Source organism: Rattus rattus, chromosome 18, assembly GCF_011064425.1.
Source record: "Rattus rattus isolate New Zealand chromosome 18, Rrattus_CSIRO_v1, whole genome shotgun sequence".
In the NCBI taxonomy this organism is placed as follows: domain Eukaryota; kingdom Metazoa; phylum Chordata; class Mammalia; order Rodentia; family Muridae; genus Rattus; species Rattus rattus.
The window spans coordinates 33,002,112-33,028,503 of record NC_046171.1 but is presented as its reverse complement, the minus strand read 5'-3'; the positions used below and the strand labels follow the sequence as shown (position 1 = coordinate 33,028,503).

Here is a 26,392-nt window from a genome sequence, read left to right as displayed (position 1 = left end):
TGATTTATATATTTTATATATGTATAATTTATGTGTATATTATAAATTAAAAGTTTTTCATTCGGAGTTGACTTTTTTAGGGCAGAATTGAGTGTGTTCTTCAGAAAATACTTCCTCAGCCCAGGAGCTCAGTGTACCTGATCAAAACTCTGTTTTGTTTTGTTTTTTGTTTTTGTTTTTTTAATGGAACAGTAACTAGTAGCAACCACAGCTGCTTTAATGTTGTGCTGGACAATTAGACTCCCTGTTTTCTTCAATACCATTGTGGGATAAACACTCAGACTGTATAGAAAGATTTTAGTTAATAAGATTAGGGTTGGGAGGGAAGTAGGGTAGATTAGCATAAGGATTAAGTATTGGGTTGACTTTGAGGTGAAAAACAAGGTGGTTAGAGTAGCAAGGAAGGAAAAGTTGGGACCCTGGTGGGGTCCACAGGGTTAGAGATCACTAACAATTGTGGGAGGTTAGGATGTATAAGTAGAGAGAAGGGGATGTGATGGAAGAAAGGGGAGGGAGGAATACGTGTGGGAGAGCTGGAGATGTAGCCGAAGGGTAAAGTGGGCGGAGAAACATAAAACAGGGCTGTGTAACTTACAAGCAAAAGCAAAATCCTCACAAGGTATAGAGAAAAGCCGGAGTCAGCTGGCACAGCATCAGCAGTGAGTTGATGGGCGAGCTTCTCAGATCCCTCTGGTTCCACATGGTACTGTACAGGGAAGCGGGGTTGGGAGCTGCAGTCCTTGGTCTCTGCAGCCTCAATGTTCTGGTGTTTCAGGCATGTAGGGAAGGTTCTCAGTCCTTTTCTGGTAGTTCCCTTGGATCCCAAATAACACTTGTGCAGGCCTGGTTTGTTAGGAGCACACTTCCCTCAGGTCTGCTGCTCCCTCCACAATAATACTTCATTAGGATTGCTTGACAGTACCCCACCCCTCCCCAAGCCATGCCACTCACGTCCTGTAGTGCAGTGGTTCTCAACCTGTGGGTCACTGCCCCTTTGGGGATCGAAAGACTCTTAGGGGTCACAATCAGATATCCTACATATCAGATATTCACATTAAGATTCATAAAAGCAGCAACATTATAGTCATGAAGTAGCAACAGAAATAATTTTATGCTGGGGGGATCACCACAACATGTGGAATTGTATTAAGGGGTTGCAGCATTAGAAAGGTTGAGAACCACTGTGTAGAGCAAACACTGCTCTGTGTAGTCCACAGGGCTGCCCATGAGCTCCCTGTACACGCTCCTAACCTGTTGTCCATACTTCTCCCACCATGCCAGTCTTGCTCTTTATTCAACAGTCTGTCTCTCAGGAATGTCCTCAGTTTGCCTTGCTGGGTAAAGTGCCTCGATTACATGGGGGCATCTCAATTCACTGTCATCTTTGCAAGGCCTGCTGTTCCCAGTTCTGCTTAAACCAATGACCTTTCCGGGCTCCAGTAATTTCCTTATTTTGCTTCCCTCTCTTTTGTCATTCCTAAAGAATAAAATCCATACCTGTCCTCTGCTTATTTCAGTGTTTCCTCACTAGGATGGGTGTTCTACAAAGCTAAATTTTTATCTGATTTTTTTTGGTTTTCTATTTCTGTATCTTAATGCCTAGAACATGTGCTATATATTTTAAGTTCCTTTTAATTAAATTAAAGTGTTTTATTTGCCACTATAAATAGTTTTATGTTACAAATTACAATACTTTAAATGTTTGTTCTCTAGCAGTGTTAGAAGCTTGGTCATCATTGTGGCAGAATTAGTGGGTGATAAAACCCTGAAGAGAGGCTAAATACAAGAAAATTAGGCCATTGAAGACAGCTGTTTCAGAGAGGATCAAGCCAGTCCTTATACCCTAGTTACTTTTACCAAGACAGTGAACCAGCATGCATGTTTGCCACAGAGAAAGATAAAGACGGATGGTATGGAAGGCAAGACTGCTCCCTCTCTATTTGTTGGCTTCTGGTCTTGTCCTATTATCTATCCCTTCTCAAACAATCTTGACTTTTTTCATGCTGTTTGTCATGGTCTTGATTAGAACTGGGCAGATGCTGGTGTAAGTGTGTGAAACACTCAAACTGTGAGATAAACATATATATATATATATATATATATTTTTTTTTTTTAAAGAGATTTGTTTTGTGTATGTGAGTACACTGTAGCTGTCTTCAGACACACCAGTAGAGGGCATCAGATTCCATTACAGATGGTTGTGAGCCACCATGTGGTTGCTGGGAGTTGAACTCAGGACCTCTGGAAGAGCAGTCAGTGCTCTTAACCCCTGAGCCATCTCTCCTTCTTTATTAATGTATCTGGGCTCAAGATTAGTTTTAGCAAAGGAAAACAGATTGTTGCTGAAAGTAAACTGTCTTTAACAGTAGCTACCCCCCTCGCCCTTATGTATCAAGTACTCTCCATACGTTGAATGAACAACTCCAGTTTATTACAGTTGGTATACTGTAAAGATTAATAAGATGTTTTTTACCCTTTACCATAGCATAAAGTGAAATTGAGCATACAATAGTTTCAATTTGGTATGATAAGTGCCACGATCCATGCAAAAGGCTGAATGGAAATATCAAGGAAGTAATATATTAGGCAAAATATGTAATGAATAACTATAGCTGAGAAGCATCAAACACAAGCCCCAAAGAGATTAATGTTTCCACAGGAGCCCATGAATGACGGATTGGTCGGCGGATCTCTTCAGTGTCCCCATGTTGGGTAGCAGGTTCCTTTAATTGTGGTATTTCACTGTGTCTTATCGCAGAGAGGTTGACAAATGTCGCCTATAAAGAGACATATAAAAGCATTTTAGATTTGCTAGCTGTACATTGTCAACAGTATGAAAATAGCCTTAAGTAATATAGAATAGAAAGACTGCATGTGCTTCAGTAAACATCTATTTAATGGAAAGTCAGTTTAGAGCAATAACATGATGTCTTAGGTGTTTTTCTATCGCTGTGAAGACTTCCACCAACTAGAGTTCAAGGACTTAAATATATGAGCCCAAGGGGGCTCTTCTGATTTAAACCACCAGACAATAATCTGCCAAGTCCAGTATCAGAGATACTGGACTCTGAACGGGAGTATGAATCAGCTACTGTACTGTAATGCATGAAGTCTAATTTAGTTCTAAACTAAACTTTCAAGAGCTAGTCTGGACAGGAGTTCTGTTTCTTTTGTGGCAACTACTGTCTACTGTTGTTACTCACTGGGATGAAGTGGCAATATATAAATATTATTAGCAAGATTAAACCATTAACATATGGAGCAAAAACAGTAAAGTTGGAGTTTCTTATTTATTGCTTTAGAGAAAAATGGAGGAGTTGTGTTGATCTTTGGGATATATTTTAATACCCAGTCGACTGTGTCTAGCAGCTTATTCCAAAAAGAAAACTGAAAGTAGTCAGACAATAGAAGCCTTTTCATGATAAGTGCAGAGTTTTAAAGGTCACTATTAGGAAATTATTTAAAAAAAAAATCTCTGCGTAAGCTATTTAACTTGTCCTCCTTTAGTTCATCCATGTATAAAATTTAGAACAGTTTCTACTTCACAAAGATTTAAAAGGGCCTAATGAGTGTTTGTCTTGTGCTTTATGAACTGTGGATGACAGACTTTAACTTGGACAGAGAGTATTACCTTCTTAAAAGTATTTGTGGTTCTGGAGAAATTACTCAAAGGTCGTGTGGCAGCAGTACCTTTCTACTGTAATATCCCAATCATCTCCCTAATTAAACATTTTGATGTTTATGTCTCCAATACTGGGGCATACGAGAGCTTCCTTTTAGGTACCTCATGTGATTTAGTGAGTTTGGAGCACATAGGCAGATTTCCATTGTTGATCTGGTTTTCTTTTCTTGAAGCTTTCTGTTTCCCCAGCCTTTATGCGAATGTTTCCTGCAGCATCATAGGGAGGTATGGGTGGTACCAGTATTCTGTATCTGCTTCTGTTTGCACCCGAAAAGCTCCAGGGGCCACTGTTGGGTTTGGTGTTCATTTAACCCTGAAACTAATGATCAGTTACTTAGGGTTTTAAAAGATCACTGCTCGTATTTCCTCTTCTGACCATTTCTCATGGAAGTGTTTTACAGAAGAATTCGTAGTTGTCTTTTAAAAAATCCTGTTAAAAGCATTTATGTCCAAAAGAGAAATTTCAGATATTCTATGGATTTAATAATCCTCATGTTTTACTTTTTATGCTTCTTCATTAAACTACTAAATTGTCTGTCTGTCTGTCTGCCTGCCTGCTGCCTCCTCTTCCCCTCCCTCCCTCCCTCCCTCCCTCCCTCCTGCCTCTTTCCCTTTCTCCCTCCTTCTCTTCTTTCCTTTTGAAGCAGGCTTGAACTGGATCTGCCTGTCGTCTCTTGGACAGCTGGGATTAACGGTATACCGTACCACATCCAGCTAAATCACTGGATTGTAAATTAAAGGAGTGGGGACATCGCGATGCTCATGTGAACCTGACTACAGAGAGCGCTGAGAGCACAGTTTAGCTACTGTCCAATTGCGAGGAAAGGAGGCACAGCCTTTTGTTTCTTTGAGACAGAATCTCACTCTGTAGCACTGGCTGTCCCGGAACTTGCTTTGGAGGTCAGGCTAGCATTGCATTTTCAAAGACATACTTCTCTCTGCCTCTTGGGGGCTGGGATTAAAGGGCTGTGCCACCATGCCTGGCCAGAACATCGTTTGAGGACAGATCTTAATGGTTACCAGCACGTTTTCCTTGCCCCCTCCGTCCTTCTGACAGAACATTTCTCTGTGGGTCAGGCTGCCCTTGAACTCCAGGCACAGATACACATACAGGCAAAACACCCATCCATATAAATGCTAAAGTAAAAATAAGTCTTCAGATGATATATTTTCTCCTTTGGAGACATTTTAGACTCATGAGCTGAGGGGATGTAGAAGTTTTCTAGTTTTGAGTCTTACTTCAGGAATCTGTTTTCTGCTACCACTTGGAATTGTTTCTGTGGCTTTTCTAGGAAAGTCCCACTGACCACTTAACTCCTACTTAGATCCTGAGAAAACAGAATGTCTCTGTCGGGGCTGTGGGAGCCCACAGACATGAAGGAAGGGAGGGCGGGAGGAGGGAGGGGGAGGGGGGGAGGGGAGGAGGGTGGGAGGGAGGGAGGTGGGTGGGTGGGTGAGAAGTGAGAGAGAAATGAGACGAGGGGCAGTAGTGAACTGTACCGTAGTATCACAGCCTGGCTTCTGGAGGTGTGATGGGAACATTTTTTTTTTTCTTTATTAACTTGAGTATTTCTTGAAGTATTTACATTTCGATTGTTATTCCCCTTCCCGGTTTCCGGGCCAACATCCCCCTCACTCCTCCACATCCCCTTCTGTATGAGTGTTCCCCTACCCATCCTCCCCCGCTTAGCACCCTTCCCCAACAATCACGTTCACTGGGGGTTCAGTTTTGGCAGGACCCAGGGCTTCCCCTTCCACTGGTGCTCTTACTAGGATATTCATTGCTACCCTATGAGGTTGGAGTCCAGGGTCAGTCCATGTATAGTCTTTGGGTAGTGGCTTAGTCCCTGGAAGCTCTGGTTGGTTGGCATTGTTGTTCATATGGGGTCTCAAGCCCCTTCAAGCTCTTCCAGTTCTTTCTCTGATTCCTTCAACGGGGGTCCTGTTCTCAGTTCAGTGGTTTGCTGCTGGCATTCACCTCTGTATTTGCTGTATTCTGGCTGTGTCTCTCAGGAGAGATCTACATCTGGTTCCTGTCAGCCTGCACTTCTTTGCTTCATGTGATAGGAACATTTGCTTGTGTCATTGGTAACAGAAATGCATGTCACAGGGAAAGCTTGGCTTAGAGCTGTATTGATTTTACCACATCACTTCATATTTCCAGATAAAAAAGTATAAGAAATCATATGCTTTTGGAATGTCTTCTTTTAATTTTCTGAGTTTTTCTTTTTCTTTTTTTTAAATTGGATATATTTCTTGATTCACATTTCAAATGTTATTCCCTTTCCTGGTATCCTGTCCATAAGCCCCCTATCCTCTCCCTCACCCCAAAAGGGTATCCCCCCCCATCAACCCCCATCTTACCACCCCACCTCCACATTCCCCTACACTGAGTCCAACCTTGGCAGGACCAGGGGCTTCTCCTTCCACTGCTGCCCAACAATGCCATCCTCTGCTACATATGCAGTTGGAGCCATGGGTCTGTGACTCTTTGGGTGGTGGTTTAGTCACTGGGAGCTCTGGTTGGTTGGCATTGTTGTAATTTTCTGGGTTTTCAAAACAGGGTTTTCTGTGCAGCCCTGGCCTTTCGCCCGCTTGTTGTGCCATTTTTATGAAACAGAAATGTGGATTTTTCCTTGTTAGTGTTATGTTCTTAAAGAATTTTTCTTTCATACAGTAAGAAATGTACCTGGGTATCTTGAGTTCATTTCCTACGTCTACCTTGAATTTAAAGGTATAAGGAGATGATGCATTCCCTGAAGAACATTATGATGGTGGTGGTCGAGTCGATGATCAACAAGTTCGAGGAAGATGAGACACGCAGTCAGGACAGGCAGAGGAAAGTGCAGAAGGAGCAGAGTGGCAGCTGCTGCACGGACAACTGCTCCGACAGTGACTCCTCCTTCAACCAGGTGGGCTGTGCTCCTCTGTAAGCCTAGCAACCTGGGCTGTGTCAGTGTGGAGAGCATGAGCTGGGCACAGGAAAGCACGCATGCTAACTCCTCGCTGCTCTTGACTGCCTGGGTGATTTGCCTAACTGTCCAAGGCCCTGCCTCATGGAACCCTCTTCATGATGCACTGTACCTTGTAATTGTAAATTTCACTTCGCTCTTCTCTGAGTTTCTTTATAACAGGATGTCTTGTGACACCTACAGAAACCGGGACAGAGATCTTGTGTTTCTACTAACCAGGACCTAAGTAGATGTTCTTGTCATTTGATTACAGTAGAATTAGGAAAACGATAGGCTTGAGACTAGTCCTAATACTAGACAAGGGAAAGCAGCTAGATATGTGCCAGGAGCCGCTGACAAGCTTCCAGGCCAAACGCTGTCAGTCTCTCCACCTGCACCATTTGTCAACAGATGTGAGAAGGAAGACTTCTACCGCCCTGCAGTAGGTACAGATCACTTTCCTGCACGTCTCCAGGCCCGGGCTTAAGCTGTCACACCACAGATAAGGAAGAGCATCCTTAGAAAGCAGACCTAAGCATGTTGCAAAGATCGATTGGGGGAGTTTGGATCACACATGAAGAAGTAGAGGCACAGTGACACAGTTGAGACCGTACAGTGGTGACCACGGAAGTAATCAGAGTCAGCTCACGGTGGCTGTGCTCAGCTGCCTTTGCATCGTTGGTCAGGAGAGACCCTGTTGAGCTGTGTACTCTGCAAGTCAGGCTGACGCAATGTGACGGAGGATGTGAGAGAGACTGGGAGTTTCCCATGTTATAGTTCATAATAATCTCTCAGGAAGAAGATAACCTTAGTGTATTCACGGGCTTGGCTTAATTGCTTAACTGTGCTTCTTCAGAAATTAAAAGACAGACTTACATCAGGAGCTCACCATTAAATGAAATTACTTATTTAATGAGCTTCTTTAATACAGTGAAACACAAGAGAAGAGAAAAAAGAAACATTTGTTAATATGCCCCGGCCCAAATGAAGGTTTTCAGATCTACCAAAGCTTAATTGAGTAGCTAGAAGTTCATCACTTGCTAATTCCCATGTGCTAAGTTAGTTCTAGTAATTAGAATAACAGATCTTTCAGGTTTGGAGTGAATGAAGTCGTAATTCCAGATATTTTTGTTTTAAGTTTTCATTTGCTGGGATTCTTCAGATGACATCATTCTTTCAGCTCTGTGGCTTTGGCTTGCACACCGGCAACATTTGCATCTTCTAGCGTCTACCTTATGAAGATGACTGTTTCAGGAGAGTGTAATTGGGTTGAAAGTGAACTCTGTCCATGAGGACATTATGGGCTGCCTGCTATTTCTGAAAGGCATGCATAACATATGAATGCTAGCATATCCCTGATGGCTCTTTGAGAGCTATACTTGTGAGCTTGAAGAGGTGTGTGGGGATGGCTTTGCTTGGTAAAGAGATGCGTTGATGGGTAGCTGATCAAGGTTACTCTGAATTACTCTGTAGAGGTCCTGACCCCAATCATCCCTAAGCATCGGCAACAGTGTTTGGTTTTCTTTCTTTTTTTTTTTTCCTGACGGTGAATTTGATGGCAGCTGGGAGAACCAGAGTGCAGCCCCCTGCTTTAGTCCATCTGGTGTGTATATGCCAGGAACTTTATGTTGACACACCAATCAGTGACATGAGTAGGTCAAGAGAATGACAATCTTTGCTCCTGATACTTGCTGGACTGAGAAGTATCTCTGTCTCAGGGGCTAAGGTCAGACACCATCACTTGACCCTAAACCTCTGTCTGTGAGAAGCTATTTGCTAGTCTGAAGTCATGTGTTCCCAGATAAGCCACCTTGGATCAGCGCCCAAGAGAGATAGCCTTTAGGAGTAGCTGGTCTTGTTCGTACCTTGCCATCGGCTAGCATACTGTTAGTATAGTAGAGCTGTTACTCTTACCACTCTGGCTTGCTGCTAGACACTGGATCCTTCACTATGACATTAAGAAGAAGGACTCTGTGCCTTGTTAGAACTCCACTAACCACTGCCATTCTGGTCGATCCCTTCAGAATTGGTGCTTGCTCTGGGCTGAAATCAATGTATCTGGATTTTTCTTTTCTATAATCAAAACCTACGGTTAGCATGCAAAGCAGTGGGTTTCCTTATGACATTTCACGGACATAGGCCATTATACATTGTTCCCACTCACCCCCTTTTCCACTCAGTCAGTATCCTCAATGCCTTTTGCTTGCTCGTCCCCTCCCTTCTCCCAAGTAGTGTCAATTCTACCTTCATGACCTTCGCACACAGACTAATTTACATCTAAGTTTTGTAAACAAAAGCAAGTGTGGCACTTGTCATTCTGAGTCTGGCTTACCTCTTTAAAACAGTGACCGTGGCTTTATCCATTTTCCATCACTGTCTATTTTTTCTTTATGGCTGCCTTAAATTTCCATGGTGTCTATGTACTACTTTCTTTTATCCGTTCATCTTTTGATAGACATCAGAGGTGATTCCATTTCTCAATTATTAAGATAGAACAACAATAAATGTGCATGCACAAGTATCTTTGTGGTGTGTTGACTTACAGTTCTTGACTATGTAACACATCTAAAGTTGGGGCAGAGCGGAGTTCTATTTCCAGTTTTTTGAGGAACATCTGTATTGGTTTCCAAGTAGCTGCTGTCATTTATGTTTCTGCCAGCTGGGTAAAGGATCTCTCTCCCCATGACTTCACCAGCCTTCGCTGTCTTGATGGTAGCCATTCTGACTGGGGTTAACCAGACTGTGGTTCAAAGCTGTTTTAAATGGCATTTCCCTGACAGTTAAAGATATTGAACATTGTTTCACACATATATTTGCCACTTGTATGTCTTTTATTGAGAACTATCTATTTGGCTTATTAACTCATTTATTGATTGGGTAATTTTTTTTTAATGTGTTTAAGTTTGGACTAAAATTAATTTTAGATATTAATCCTCTGTTTCATGTACAAATGACAAAAATGGCTTTGCATTCTGTAGATTACCTATTCATTCTGCTGATTGTAATTTAATGTTGCTGTTGTATTTTTATGAATGGAATAGTTCTCTCATTATTATTTGAAAGATTATAACTTGATCATATCTGGATTTTTATCTATTACTGAAAAACAGGGGATTTATTAATATATGGAGACTTGCAGATACTGAGAAATAAAGAAGGGATGCTAGGTTTTACCAAAATTTTAAGCAGAGCAATGGAAGAGTTTGGTATTGGACCCTTTCCTGCTGAAAAATTGGAATATTCCCTCCAATATACATTAAAATTTTATAATTCTTGTCCTTTCTTTTCTTCTATCTTCTCCTCTCACATTTATTTAACTTTTTAACTATTTAATGCAGTACAGAATAAGTGTCATATTGCTTTGAAATGGGCTAGCTGTTCTCTTAAAGGAAACCTACCTCAGGAGGTATAGTTTATGTGAAGTCACTGTATAGTGACTGCCACCTGTTGGTCTTACATTGTTACCTGTTTAAGGAAAGTGTGCTATGTGATGAGCCATCCTTTGGTCCTTGTGGTAGGCAGAGTAATTTCCCTCCCTAAGATGTCCCTGTACAAATCCTTAGAGCCTGTGAGCATGGGACCCGGGGCAGGTAGGACTTTGCCTATGTTACCAAGTCGTCTTTGTGTGAAGTGCAGTGGGCTTCTCATGGCCTTGCAGAGTCACAAGGGTGTATGTGTGAAAGGCCCAAGGGGATCAAGGTAGAGAGTGTGCTGTGTAGGTTGCCAGGGCCGCTGGACTAATGTGTCTGTGGGCTGGAGCATGGAGTAGAGGGGCAGGAAGCTCAGACAGGCCCCAGAGGCTGAAAAAGGGGAGGAAATGGATCCCCTCTCGTGGGAACAGCATACACTCCGTGTATTGCTAGGGTCTGAGCTCTTCTTGTTGGGATATTGTGGAGTGCCTTCATCCTACCCTAGGTGTACAGCCTTTCTCATACTCTTCAGAAGCTAGGGTTTCCATTCTCCTAAGGTGGTATTAGTATTTTGTCACAACTCTTCAAACTTTAATGTCTCGAGCTTAACTCATTTTCTGGCCTCTTCTGAAATCCTCCAGACTGCGGCGCTCTGGTGAGGATGCCCGGATGACAGAGAGAGTGCAGTGGCTATTCTCAGCCTCATCAGAACAGTAAGATCAGGTGTAGCACAACCGTCCGCTGCCGGACTCCTCCACTTTCAGCTGCTCCAGTTGATGTTTTCTGTTTTTTTTTTCTGGTTGTTTTGGAAAAAAACAAACAAACAGAAAAGCAGGAACCTAAAGTCTTAAAAACATAGAGGTCCAAGGGGAAGATGGGTGAGACTTTTAAAAATGGGAGCACTCGTATCATCTGGTCTCATTAACGTGGATAGCTTGGGAGAAAGCCTGGACAGGCAAGGATTGTGCTTATGTTTGCCTGTTTCTTGGTTTGCTATTACTCCTCTGGGGAGACAGGTTGACAGCAGAAACTACAGTACTTTGAGTAACCACGTTAACTTTTCTTTTATATGAATACTTTAGTGCTTCTTCATTACTTAAAATAATAATAGACTTTATCGTTTTAAAATGTAGCACTTATAATAGAAAGCGCAGATTTCTTTTTGATCAGTGTAACTAAAACATCTAGCAAATCTTAGGATAAGCTTAATGTCTGAAAACAGTAGAACACTCTTTTGGTTTTGAAATTACCTTATTCTGTATTTAAAGTTTATTTATAAGTAGGTGCATAATTCAAAAATTTTAGGTGTACTACAATTTTAAAAAGGCTATTCCAGGGAAGCCTTAATAATTCTGAATTTATCTTGAGCTAAGTTAGCCTGTAGTAATCTATGTCTGCGCTACTGATGAACTTTGAACTTGGTTCTCAACCTTTTCTATGCCTCAGATTTCTCTTTGAATTTTTATTTGAAAAGATATATTTATTTTGTGTGGTTGTATGTTTTACCAGTATCCTAGTTATGGTTTCTCTTGCTATGATAGAGCACCATGACCAGAAGCAACTTTGGCAGGAGATAGTTTATTTCTGCTTACAACTCTCAAGTTATACTTAATCTGTGAGGGAAGTCAAGGCAGGAACCTGGAGGTAGGAACTGAAACAGAAACCATGGAACAAACCAGTTTTCTGGCTTCCTCAGCCTGTTTCACACTTAACCCAGGCCTCCTGGCTAGGAGTGCCAATGCCCACATTGGGTTGGGCATTTCTACATCAATTACCAATCAAGAAAATGCCCTACAGATTTGCCTACAGGAACTTATAGGGAGATGGTGGGGTCCATGCCGGACTGGGTCCTCTCATATCAGTGATCAATCAAGAAAATGTTTCAGACATGCCCACAGACCAGTGAGGTTCCCTCTTCTCTGCAGTCTCTAGGTTGTGTCAAGGTGACAGTAAAAACTGATTAGGACAAAGATGAAACATTGTTTAAGGTAGCAATGTAAGAGCAACAGGTGACAATTACCATAAAGCACTGTAAATACATAAATTGAAAGACAGTTTTGACCATCTATTGTTCTTGCTTTTCACCTATGTACTATGCTTAGAAATGATTTCCTCAGTTCTGCTTTAACACAAGTAATTATGTCTTAATTCTTTCTGGAAGCTTCTTATATTGTCATGGCCACATCTGTTACCTACAACAGAGCCATGTGGTGCTTCCCAGATTAAGCCACAGACATGCTTAACACCCTCAGGAGCTTTCTATCCAGGCCGCATTTAGAAAATGTAGCAGATATGTATTGAAGTCAACACTTCACATGCTCTAGCTAAGTATGTTCTAGTTAGCTGCTGTGACAATTTATATTTATCCAATAATAAACAATAACACAAGAACAGTTCTTAATATAATGCAGGACAGCTTTAAGTCAGATTAGACTAGTGATATATATGAGCCTATCTTGGTATTTTATTTGAAAGGTTACAGAAGGTTTTGGGGGAGTAGTTTGGAATGGTTGATGAGGGCTGGATTGTGAAGAGAAGCAAAGGTTATACTTTAATCATTATTTATAGATCCTAGCTATAAAACTGGAATGCTGAGTAAATATTTGAGACAACTTACACTTTGCTTGCACAGCAAAGGGTAATCATTTCAAGGTTTTCTAGAGAAGTGGTTTCAGGAGGGCTTTCACTACACTGTAGGTGTAAGAGCATGGTGGGCCATAGTTACCAGGAGACAAGGTGGAAGCCCATCTCGGTCATTAAAAGAAACAGTAAGAATTTGGACTGAGGAGGCTTGGTCATAGTAAATAGAGAAGGATCCATAAAGTTCACTGGTGGAGTCTAAAAGTTGGTGCAAACAGTATCAGAACCACAGTTGTAACTGTGGTTTTTGAGCCCTGATGGAGGTGGTACCTTGCATTTGATGCTGGGATTAGAGACTCAGATGTGGAGACGTGGTCAAGTTAGTTTCTTCAGGATCAGATGCCACTAGCATGACAAGTAGCAAAAAATGCCACTCCCTCCTGATAGAAAGATTTGTGTTGGCACTAGCGCAGTCTGAATCATCCGTGACGTTTAACTGTAGACAAGCAGGTGACAGCTGAGGTGCTCCTGTTTGTAGTCTGAGTGGAGATAGAATTGTCAGAGGAGAGATTTTATCTCTTATTTTTATCGATACCTTTTAATTAATGAATTAATTAAGTTAATTAATGTTAAACTTTCTAGTCAGGATTTTGCTATGTAGCTGACCTTGAACTCCCAAACCTGATGCAGGGGCCCAGCATTGCTGAGTTTACATATGTATGCCGCCTTGCCCATTAGGTTCTTTGGGTTGGGTAAATCTCACGGCAGGAAGGAAAGTTAGTTAGCTACAATGAATGATCACAGGATGCAAGACAGTGAGGCCTAACAGTAGGTGGTGGCACATGCCTGTGGTCCATGCACTTTGTAAGTGGATTCAGGAGGATAAGGAGTTCAAAAGGCCCGCTTTGGCTAGACAGTGAGTTCATTACCTGCTGCCTGGCTATGGAATGTCTTCTGAAGAAGCACAAATGAAAGATCTTTAAATATGGTATCATAGTTGTGTATTGTTGTAATAAGACACCGTGATTAAGGCAATTTATAAAAGAAATTGTTTAATTTGGAGATCATGGTTCCAACGGGTTAGAACCCATGGCCATCATGGCAGGGATAATGGTAGCTGGCAGGTAGTCATGGCCCTGGAGCATTAGCTGAGAGCCACTGGGAGTGGTGGTCTAGGCTTATCAAACCTCAGAGTCCACCCCCCCCCCAGTGACACACCTCCTCCAACAAGGCCACACCCATTAACCCTTCCCAAATAGTTCCACCAATTGGGGACCAAGTATTCATATATATGAGCCTATTGGAGGCCACTTCCCCAATCACACCAGTGTGTTGATCAGAGCGTAGTAGTGACAAAGGAGGAAAAGTCAAGGAACTACAATGTCGGTGAACCAGGACAGTTTGTAAACTCTAAGGTTAGAGATTTCAGTGTCTGGGAGGGATGGTGCACATAAAGAGACTGCAATACGAAGTCTCCTTACAGTGGCCACTTAAAAGAGATGAATTCTGTTAAGAACTAAGGATTATCTTTTTAATTGATTGCTACTTAGCATAATGCTGCTTGTCTCGTCAAGTGTAATAGAGTGTTCAAGTAACTGCTTGCTCACTATTTGTCACAGCTGTTAAGAAACGTGTAACTGTATTACAGATAAGAATGGATCAATGTGGGTATCAGTGAATGATGTTTTCAGATTTCTTCTTATTTACGCTGTTGTAGGTGAAACACAGTTACTTCATTTTTTTATACAGATAACACAGAAATGTATGATTTATTTGAACACTTTTCAGATTTTAATACTGATAAAGGAAAGCACTCAGTTAGCCCCTGTGTACAGTGATGCTGTGGGGCGATGCAGGACCGAGAAAGAGAGATGGAGTTGAGGATAAGGTGGCTGGAAGGAGGAGCTAGGACTTAGAACTCTGAATACAGCTTCTATCCCGCATCTGTGACATGGTTTGTCCTTGTTTGCTTTCTTGACCAAAAACAATTTGGGGAGAAAAAGGTCTATTTAGTTAACACGTCCATCATTCTGCAAGGTCAGGGTAGAAACTCACGCAGGAGCAGAGGCAGGAACTGTGGAGAAAAGCTGCTTACTGCCTTGTTCTTCATTGCTTAGCTGTGCTGCCCACATCAAGTATTGACCAAGAAAATGCACCAAAGTTGAGCCCAATAGGCCAATTTGATGGAGGCAATTCTATGATTGAGCTTCCCTCTTACCAGGATAGGATGGCTTTCCTCTGCTTGTGTCGTGTTGACAAAAATTAACAAACACTCCTTTTTGTTATTTAAATCTTTCTAATGAACCTGTGGGTAAGGCATTTGGATATGGATAACAATCTGGTAAACATCATATGGTAGAAATGACAGCATAAATCAATTACCAGAGAGAGTTGGAAGACCCTGGCAGAAGACACGTATTAACTTACCTCTTCACTGAGTGAATATGTGTAATAAGTAATATAGTCACATGCTTTAGTGCATATACTCTCATTCATATGCATACCTATGTGCATGTGTGCATTGTGTACATTCAAATGTGCACATGTAAAGGTGTTTGTGTTATCTGTATGATTTCTATGCTACAAGTTACCTATGTTTATGTATTCTCCACTAGACAAGATAGCTGCTTTCCTATATATGTGTGTCTCTTCTATCGTTATCTTTCATAGTCTTAGTTATGTAATTGTAATACAATTGAGATTCTAAGCTTGGGCTCTGTTTTCATGTTTTTTAAAAATAGCAGCCCCTAAATGATGGCTCGTGACCATCTGTAACTACAATTCCAGGTAATCTAATGCTTCTTCTGACCTATTCAGGTACCATGTTGTCCAAACATAGGCAAAAAACTATACATATGAAGTAAAACAAGCAATGCTAGAACAAAAATTAAATAACATGTATAGCTAAATTCTAGTTTTAAAATGAGCAAGATGAGAGACTTTGAAGTCTTTTCTAATAATTTTTAAAGATTTATTTTTATGTGTGTATTTGTGTGTCTGATAGAACTGGAGGTGTTCACATTTGTGACCTGCTTGAACCCAACTCAAATCCTTTAGAAAAGAAACAAGTAATCTCTGACTCATATTTCTGCCCAAAATTTGAAAAGAATTGTTTGTTGTCAGATATGAAATCTTGAATTCATTTGGACTTTCTTGTCCTGGGGCAACTAGGCCTGCTCTCTCTCATCGTTCCATAGGGAACGACAGTAGAACTGCAGCTCGCTTTGGCGTAATTAAGATTGGGCCCTTAACCCTGTGGTTGGACACTCCTTTCAGTATGGGGGTGCTGAAGTGAAAAAGAAAACGGTCCAGACCTGTGTGTAGTAAGGAAAGCACTTCGGCCCACGAGGAACTGCCAGTGACCACGCCATGCTACCAAAGAATAGCTGTGGGGAGGGTGCAGGGTGCAGAGAGACTGCCATCTTCTCACCAGGGGAATGTATCTTCAAGAAGGGTTTTTTCTGAGTTAAAGTCACAGTGGAAAGTGGGCAGGTGTGCAGCTCTCTGGAGGAGCCTGTATGTGAACGGTAGCCCTTCTCTAGATGGGATGGAAGCTTTGTGTTTGGACAGTCACATCAAGAATAGAGGTTAAGTGAAATCCAGCGTCACACAGAAGGCTCAGAGTAGTGCTCTGAGATATTCCTGCGTTTCTGTGTTTGCTGCTGTGTTTCATACATGTCACGTTCCTGGGTCCGTAATGTGGGTTTTTAAAAAATATTTTTTGAGTCTTCCAGTGCTATTACATTATAGTCGTTCAGCAAACAGTTTCATGTGCAGGAAGATGCAGTATTCTGTTACAGATTTAGTTCTGACTATAAAATGGTGGTGAACATTAGTTAGGAGTTTCTTTAAGTCAAAATAGATCGTGTTTCCATTGTTCAGCGTGACCGTGTGCCTGCGGTTGTGTTAACAGTCGTTTATAGTGTTCCTGCTGGAAGTCTCTAAATAACTGTATGTTCTACCAATTCCATTCCAGAGTTACAAATTCTGTCAAGGGAAACTACAGTTGATTTTAGATCAGTTGGATCCTGGGCAACCCAAGGAGGTAAGTTTAAAAGACAACGTCAAATACGATGATGCCCTTGTAGTCTAGACTGCATTAGCAGTAGCTGGGCTGGGGTATTTTGTTTGTGTGTTTGATTAGGACTTATTTATTTATTTATTTATTTACTATTATAGATGTTTATTAGACAAGAACTATTTCTTTAAAAAATCTATATACAAACTATTCATTTCTCAAAAGCATGAAATAAAAGCAAACTGTACAGCAAAATGTAACAGAAGAAAAATTTAGGTAATATAGAAAAATGCTCAGTAGACTCAAGGACCAGTTAGGAACTGGTATATAAATTCTAATGAATTTATATATTTGATTTGTAGACACACAAAAGACCTGATTCTTTTTATTATTGAATGAAGGTATTTGCAGAATTTTTAAATGTTAAATTATAAAACTAATTTACATACAAAGTTAAAAGGAGTAAATATAAAAACAAACAAGTAATATTTAACAAAAATCACAGCAAAAATATGGTGTTCTGATGGTTCATCTTGGTATTTTTGTTGGAACAAGGTAGTGTTGAAATATTTGCAAGATATTTTACATATGTACATTTAAGAATAAATTTCATTAATTTGGAAATATTTTCATTTAACATATACATGTAACTTTACGTGTGTGTAAATATATGATTTATTTGCATTTTATTGGAGATATTTTTAGTGTCATTCTGATCTTTGTTCTTATGAATAATAAATTTAGAATTTTTTAAACATCTATTCGACAATGAAAATACCAGTTATTTTATTTTATTTTTAAAGTAAATAGTATTAATAAGTTTTCTATTAATTCTATTAATAAATACCATATACATGAAGAAGTCAATTTTTGTTGATATTTTCTCAATATGTCTCTGTTTCCTGAAGTCCACTCTGTGCTGATGCAGTTTGACCAGAAAACACCTGAATTGTAACACCAGCCGCAGTTAGACGAAAGACCACCTCTCTTTAGCAGCCTTCCTGCCCCTTCCTCAACCACACACTGCAGTGTATCTGAGTTCTTTTCCACAGTCATGTGACAAAGAACTCTGAACCCAACAGTAAGGCCACCTCTGGAAAAGAATCTCATTTCCCCGTTTTCATTCCTCTTGTCTCACTGCATTGTCTTATAAATTTCAATTGTGACATCTATCAATCATGTAGGAAATAATAAAGCAAGCATTCACACACAACACTGAAAAGTCTATTTCCCCCTCTTCTCTCCAGACACAGTTTGTATCTTTAAGATGGTGGGTATTGCTATAACCTACAACAATGAAAGAACTTTTGAGAAAATAACATTCATGTTCATCAAACTCAGAACCTACAAGAAAATCACAAGCTTTACAGAACAGAGTCATAGTTTTTCAGGTCAAGTTGCTAGGGCTTGTGATTAGTCTTTTTTTTTATGTTTATTTATTTATTTTTACACTCCAGATTTTATTCTCCTCCTGGTTTACCCCCTGCCCCACACAGTTCCACACCCCATACTGCCTCCCCCTAACCCCCCGTGTCTCCACACGGGTGTCCTCACTTCACCCACCCCACCAGCCCTCTAAACTTCCTAGGGCCTCCAGTCTCTTGAGGGTTAGGTGCATCTTCTCTGAGTGAACCCTGTCCTCTGCTGTACATGTGTTGTAGGCCTCATCTCAGCTGGTGTATGCTGCCTGGTTGGTAGACCAGTGTCTGAGAGATCTCTGGGGTCCGGGTTAATTGAGACTGCTGGTCCTCCGACAGGGTTGCTGTTTGTTCAGGGGGTTAGATGCAGGCATTTAATATAAACAGTTCTGGGTTGGTAACCTCGATTAATTTTTCCATCTGAAATGGTCACTTATGTCTCACTTGTGCACTCACTCCTTTCTTCCTTTACTTCCTGTGTGTTACATGTGCCTATGTGTTCATGTGTCAACATCAGTTGTCATCCTCTATTGCTTACCACCTCATCCATTCTTTGGTTCATTCATTCATTCATTCGTTATTTATTCATTCATTCATTGGTTTATTCACTTGAGAGTTGGTTTGTTCATTCATTTATTGATTCATTCATTCATTCATTGACTCATTCATTCATTTGTTGGTTTGTTTATTATCTATCTATCTATCTATCTATCATCTATCTATTTTTTTATTTATTTGGAGACAGGGTCTTTTCCTCAGCCTGGTGTTATAATTATTTAATCCTGGTCCCATGCTTTTTACCCCCATCTAGGACCTTTTAATTCCTGGATAAAAGACACTCTCTCTCTCTCTCTCTCTCTCTCTCTCTCTCTCTCTCTCTCTCTCTCTCTCACACACACACAGACACACACACACACACACCCTTTATATTTATTATAAGCCTTAATCAGCACTAAAACTGGGCAGGTCTGTACCCTCTAAGCTATTAAAATCTACTTTTCTATCAATAACCCCGAGTTATTACTTACTGTCTTTCATCTGGGCTGATCGTAAGTCCAGGTGCCTAGCTCTAAGGACCATGTTCTCTTGAACTCACCTAACCCATGTTGGTTCTTCTTCCCCCCCCCTTGTAGTTCCCCTCCAACCTCAAAGCCCAAGAATCCTAAACCTTACCTCTATCTCTTCTTTCCAGCTATTGTCTGTTGGTATCTTTATTTACCAACCAGAAATAACTGGGGGCAAGCTATATGTGCAGAGCATCTCTTGTCTCTGAGACAGCCAGATCTTGGGGACCCACTCTTTGCATTACAGTAGATAGCAAGGACCAAACTTCAACAGCCTGGTGCTTATGGCTTGCCTGTGCTGGCTGGCCTAGGAACACTGGGGTCCCTGCATCTCTGCCATCCCATCGCCCATTGCTAGAGTTGCAGATGTACACCACCCTGCCTGAATGTTTACCTTGGTCCCAGGGATGTGAACTCAGGTACTCATGCCCCCAGGAAGAATTTCTTTAGAGATTTATTTGGTTCAAGAAATACACACACTCCATCTATTTTCCCATAATTTCAGTTTGAATGGGAATAAAGCTATGTATAGTTGATTACATAGCTATCCCCACTGAGTATTTTATTGTTAAGAAAACTCAGTGCTTGTTTTTAGAAAATATGAGCATCTATTTAATGATTATTTTTAATAGATCATGTGGCATATTATCATGTATATCCTAGGTAGTGATTAAGCCGAACTAGTGAGCATCTATTGTAAGTGGCTTACATTCTTGACTAGTTTTTAGGATTGTAACACATTTACACACACATTGTGTTGTATAATAGATCACACCAACTCTTTCTTTGCTACTGATAGTTTGTATTTCACAAATGTCTGACCAGCTTTTATGCATGAAAGTTTAACCCCTTATTGGAATAAAGAGTTTGCCTAGTAAGATGGATCAGCAATGAAGTGTCTGTCAGCCAGCTTGATGATCTGCGTTCCATCCCTGGGACCCAAATGGTGGACAGAGAGACTGATTCCTGCAAGTCCTTCACGTATGCTCTTACACACATCTGCACCCACATTCACACATGAATGACTGACTGAATAAATAAATAAAATCATGAAAAACATTTAAAAAAGAAAAAAGACTTTTGAAAAGTAGTTGTATTAATTATCTCTGTTCAGATTTTTAGGGATTTTAGGTACTAATATTTATTGATATTAGAAAGTCAGTTTGAATCAGAAACTACAGTAGGAGTTTTAAAGATTTTAAAAAGTGATAACACAGTGTTTATTCTAAGTGTAATTATTCTATATCTTCATGGGAAAATAAACTTATATTTTGTTTATTAAAAATAATTTAATCTGGCTTTAGTTTAGAAATGTGTTAGAAAGGGGAATAACAAGAGGCTTGTTTGAACTGTGGTCTATTTGAGCGATTTGCTGGGGCCAGAGCCATGGGAAAACTGTAAAGTCCAGTGAGTGTGTTTGGCTTTTATGTTGATTGGTAGGAACAAATTTTATCAAAGCAAGTGGATAAAAGGCAAACTGAGCTCTTAAAAGAATAGAAATGTATAAGAATAGGTAAAAAAAAGAAATTTGGCCAGGAAGAAAAACCCATAAGAGTGTAACTAAAATTAAAATCTGTGTTTGTAAGACCCTAAACGTGATAATAGAATCCAAGTGTTACAGTTACCTTCCTGTTTCTGTGGTCAAACACCAGCACCGATGCAACTTACGAAAGGAAGCGTTTAATTCAGCTTAAGGTTTCATCCATGATGACAGAGCCAAGGAACACCTGAGTTACCACATCCCAACCCATAATCCCAAAATGGTGGGAGGGAGGAGGGAGGGAGGAGGGGGAGGAGAGGAGAGAGAGAGAGAGAGAGAGAGAGAGAGAGAGAGAGAGAGAGAGAGAGAGAGAGAGAGAGCGAGAGAGAGAGCGAGAGCGAGCATGAGCATGAGCTAGAGAGCACAGTGAAAAATCACAGGAACTTTTTGACACATTTCTTCAACAAGGTCACATTTCCTAATCCTTACCAAACATTTCCATCAACTGGGGAATAAGAATTCAAGCATAGGAGCCTACGGGGACTATTCTCATACAAACTACCACGGTACAAATAAATTATTTTCGAGGTATGTGTTTTTTCAGGAGCTGGAGAACAATTGCACATGGAAATAGAGAAGTGAGGAATAATTAGCCAAGAAAAATGGCTAATTAAAAAAGCCAAGAAATATGGTAACCTGTATATTTAGTAAGGAGATCTTTCTTTCTTTTTTTCTGAGCTGAGAACCGAACCCAGGGCCTTGTGCTTACTAGGCAAGCGCTCTACCACTGAGCTAAATCCCCAACCCCAAGATCTTTCTTTTGAAATTATTGATCTCAATTATATTTAAAAAATTTCCCTAGTGATCCTAATCTTTTTTTTGCTGTAGTTAAATTACATTGGTCACATTTCGCTTATAGGAAGTATAAACATATTTTTAAAAAATTAGTTGAGTTTCTTTTTAGACAGTTACCCATTTGTATGGAGCATCTACTGATTAATCTCACTCCCTCTTCATCAGCCTCTCCCTATTTACTTGTGTCAATTTGAAGAACATTTTGTGTGTGTGTGTGTGTGTGTGTGTGTGTGTGTGTGTGTGTGTGTGTATGTGTGTGTAAATAGAGACACTGTTATAGATTAGTAAAGCAATTTGTACAAGAACAGTATTGAGATTCATCCTTAATGAAGGTCTTTAAGTTTCAATTACAGAATTGAATTTCCTCAATTTTTTAAAACTTACTAGTATTTTGTTTTTGGTAATTTCATGTATGTATTTAATATGTTTTGATTAATTATCCCACCCTTGATGAGGTCCCTCCCAGCTTTGCCAGCTTCTCGCTAAATTTCTCTTTTCCCACAGTCATGACTTTTGTTCCACTTTGAGTTTCACTCGTGCTGTCTGTGTGGCCCCGGTTGTGGACCTGTCTTCTGTAGCCTGTGAGCTCAGCAGTGGGTACGAAATTGGGCACTATGCCCTTCCCTGTACCAGAATCTGTTATTTAGCAATATTTAACTAAGTGAAACAGGTCCCATGAGCTCCTCTCCCATCCAGAGCTGACTGTGGGTCGGGCTCTTGCCTTGTAGAGCCATGGCCATGTCTTCATTAGGAGATCTGGCTCTTTTCACAGCCTATTTTATCTTCCTGCTCTCTTGCCTCTCTGCTGTGATGATTCCACAGATGATACAAATGTTTCTTGTCAGGATGATCCCTCAGCTGTCACTCTTCTCAGTATCTTGTCCAGCCATGGGTCTCTGCAGCAACCTTTGTTCACTGCAGTCTCTTCCTGCACTGAGGCTTAGAGTAGCATTTGCTGGTCTATTCCTGGTTGGGGCCCTTGAGACAGGTCATGCAGAGAGGGATCTTGGCTGAAGGTTTTTAGACTTTTTAGATGTCCAGACATGTGGGTATATCTTTTGTTATATTTTTGGGTATGTCATTTAGTCTCAATTTTTCAAATGAGTTTCTTTTCAGAAATGTTTCAGTTTAAATGAATAGTTATAATTTATCCAATTGGAACCTAATTTATCAGAGAAAACTTTATTTTACTTTTGGCATGTTGAATTCTGTCTTATTTTCTTGTTTATTAGTAAAAAGTGCTAAAAGAAACTGGCTGTAGACTCTAAGCTACTTTTATATATTAAAATTTAATTTATATATTCAATAAATTAAATTGATTGCTTGTAAATATATTCTTTTTCAGAAACCTATCTGCTTTCAAGTAGTAAATTTTAATGGGATTTTGATCTAATAGTTAACTTTAAATGAGAAATTACTTAGTAATGGAAGCTCCTGATTTTTCAAATCCCACTTTGCAATCCCCGTAAATCCCTGTGCCACAGGTGTGATTAGGAGTTTTCCTTCAGTTTTCTTTATAGATATTTTCAAGCATCCCGCTTCCCCCTCATCAGAAACAGTTGAGTCTGTGATGGAGGAGTCTGCTCTTGTCTCTGATGTCTCTTTTCTTGTCATTCACAGGGCTTCACTTGTTTCAAATGGCCAGACTTTGAGTAAAAGCCTGGCCTTGCAATATTGGCTTTTAGCAGTGGTGAGAGTGCAGAGAAAGCTGTGCTCTACTGAAGTGGAGACATCTCCATTCGTGTCCCTTGGGTCATAGTGTCTTGGGTGAATTCTGATTGGATTCTGAGTTGTCTGATTAGGAAATAGCCTTTCTGGGGGAATACAGAAATTCAATTTTGCATTTTACTGCTGAATTAGTTTTTCTACTTCAGTGGCTAGAAGGTCAGAAAATACGGTCCAGTAGAAAAATGAAAATGTTTGCTCAGACTGTTCCGTGAGAGCTGTTCAGGGCGGTTGTCATGGGAAAGCTTTTCCAGGGGCTGTGTGTGCACTGCTAGAATTCAAGCTGGCAATCTGTAGCCGCTCCAGTGGGAGCTTATGAGAGTGGGAACAGCTGGGACGAGGCCACGAGAAAATGCAGCTCAGTGATTCCAATGCAGTCACCACCCATTCCTCTAGCTGTAGCACAGTTTCTTGTGTGCTTACTCTTTCAGACGTCCCTATAACCTGTTTTTTGTTTTCTCTATTTAGTACTTAGTTTATGAAAAATATTCCCACGAGTCATTTTATAAATGGGTATCTGATTCTTAAAACGGCCTCATTAAAAAATATTTTCCCTATCGGTAGTTTTCCCTTTTGGTAGTTTGTTAAGTAATGTGTTGGAGAAATGAAGTCGTTCTAGCATTGATATCGTTGTTATTTTAAAATCTATAGGTGAGATACGAAGCTTTACAAGCATTATGCTCAGCTCCCCCATCTGATGTCCTGAGCTGTGAAAACTGGACCACTCTCTGTGAGAAACTGACCACGTCTCTGTCTGATCCAGATCCTATGTTCACTGTAAGGAAATGGCTGCCAGTCTTCTGCCTGCAAGGGGGAATTTGTCATTTTCATTCGTAGCATAGCTCTGGGACTTGAGAGTTTTAAACCACAATAGCCAGTAAACAGATAGTTCTGGGAAGACAAGGTATCCAGATACCATTTGTCTGTTTTAAATCACATTCTTCCATTGTTGGAGGTATCGTTAGACTGGGGAGCAGAAAAGATTTGGGTACCACTGTTGTTATTTATATCAAAAGAAAAGGATGCTTGCCTAACAATTAGCCGCAGTTCAGAGTTAGGAGCAGCAGAGGATATTCTACACTTCTGTATAAACTTTGATATGAGGACTTCAGGGGAAAAAGAAGTATTTTTAGGGTCACCTTTAGCATTTCAAAGCTAAGAAGAAATATAATCGTCGGTTTGCTGGAATTTTTTCCCATACCTGAGTATATTTTCTGTATTTTAGAAAGTCTGTTCTTGTAAACACATTAAAAGTTTCTAGTTGGTCATTACAAATTGCTTTATTTAGCTATCGTATAACTGTATAACTGTATAGCTGTGTAACAAGGTTCAGTTCCTTACTTACATTAACAAATTACAAACAATAAATAAATTTGTTAGAAAGCAAATTGGAGATAGGATCAAATCATTTTGGAGGAGAAAAATTTGCATCCTTTATTTTAAGTTTGCGATGTGTCTGATTTGCTAGCTGCACCATTGCTGTTCTGGAAAACTCTTATGAGTTGAAAAATTACAGATGCTTATGCATTACTGCAGCTCTAAGTATGGGCTTCAAACATGTGGTAGCCTTCGTTCAGTGCCATGCCTAGTGTTGTTGGAAGATATCTTTAGCCATCTAGGGTCCAATTCCCTACGAAAATATTAGCCTAGGAGATAAAACCTAGGTCATTTAATTTTATTCCTGGAGATTAAAGCAATATGAGGCAAGATTGTTTTTACTTAACGGGAACTTGTATTCCACTAGTCGAAATATGTTTCTCATGATATTTAAGTGGTTATAAAGGAAGCGGAGGGATAGGTACCATTTTAATGCCTACTAGTGTCAGGCATGTTTGAAACTACATTTAGTTCCTGTTCGGTTTATTTTGTGATAAAATTTCAAAATTTTATGTATTTTTTTCTCTAGTGAATAGGTTTAATTACTAGAAAGACTTCTAGATATTGCTATAGTTAGATATAAAGAAACAGTCCTGGACTTGGAAAGGTGAGGTCTCACAATAGAGGGCTGCCTTCTGTGCCACTGTCAGATGTCACCATTAACGACTTGCACCTCCATGCCACCCTTCAGCTTCATTTCACAGCAGCCAGGGACCCCTCCTTCCTCCTGCTGTCTGCTCCCACTTCCTGCTGTGACCAGATTTCACAGCAGTGCATTTCGCTGTTGGTTAATTTTATTTTTGGCTAAATGAAAACATTCCCTTTAAAATAGACACACGTTTCACCTGGCTTCTGGGCAGTGTATTTTGTTTTTATTTTCTGTTTAAATGTGAAGTGTTTTGGCTGCACTGCTGTAAGAAGCGTAAATGAGGATGTGCTGTCTTTTTCTGTAGGACCGGATTTTAAAGTTCTACGCGCAGACTTTTACACTCTCACCGCTACACATGACCAAGGAAATTTATACAAGCTTAGGTATGTCATTCAATTACGTCAGTTGTTCTTCTCCAACGTGCACTTAACATGCATAAGAAATGACTTATGTAATATAACGACTGTGTATTTTCACTTTTCTTTTCAGCTAAATATCTGGAGTTATATTTTCTTTCTAGAGAAAATCACCTTCCTACTCTTTCAAGTGGAGTAGATATAACTAGCTCCAATGTGACCCGCTTACTGAAAAAGGTATCTGCAGACGATGGATTCTATTTAAAGTAGGGCTGTATTTTGGAATTACACCGTTTTGAGAGCTCTCGTATGCTGCTTATAGGTCCGCCTTCTGAACGAGTATCAGAAAGAGGTTCCGTCTTTTTGGATTCGTCACCCAGAGAAGTGAGTCCCCTAACTCATACAGTGTAGGGCATGTGCCGTGTCCCTCAGGTATTTCAAGGAGAGAAGGGAGCAGTCTTCAGCAACGTGGTCCAGTATGCTGCTTAGTTTTTGTCAGCCTGACACAAAATAGGATCACTTAGGAAATAGGACGACCCTCATCTGAGGAATTGTCCTCATCACCTTGGCCTGCGGGTGTGTTTACGTAACTGTAAATTGACATGGGGGCGTCCCAGGGCCAATAACTTCTGTAGGTGCATGCGCCTGGGCTGTATTAGAAAAGTAGCTTGGTGAGCCAGAGGAAGCGAGCCTCAGAGGAAGCGAGCCTCAGGGGAAGCGAGCCTCAGGGGAAGCGAGCCTCAGAGGAAGCGAGCCTCAGGGGAAGCGAGCCTCAGAGGAAGCGAGCCTCAGGGGAAGTCAGCCTCAGAGGCATTGCTTACGCTAAT

General features: G+C 40.4%; 1 protein-coding gene across 1 annotated transcript in view; it reads left to right on the top strand.

Moving 5' to 3' along the window:
- The window catches only part of Tbc1d32 (TBC1 domain family member 32), a 207,532-nt gene that overhangs the window by 6,584 nt on the left and 174,556 nt on the right, over nt 1-26,392 (top strand). The window contains exons 3-8 of the mRNA XM_032888330.1: nt 6,417-6,594; nt 16,600-16,668; nt 23,835-23,960; nt 25,514-25,592; nt 25,699-25,802; nt 25,888-25,949. Coding sequence (XP_032744221.1) covers nt 6,417-6,594; nt 16,600-16,668; nt 23,835-23,960; nt 25,514-25,592; nt 25,699-25,802; nt 25,888-25,949 — 618 coding nt within the window. The remainder of the gene's footprint in view (nt 1-6,416; nt 6,595-16,599; nt 16,669-23,834; nt 23,961-25,513; nt 25,593-25,698; nt 25,803-25,887; nt 25,950-26,392) is intronic.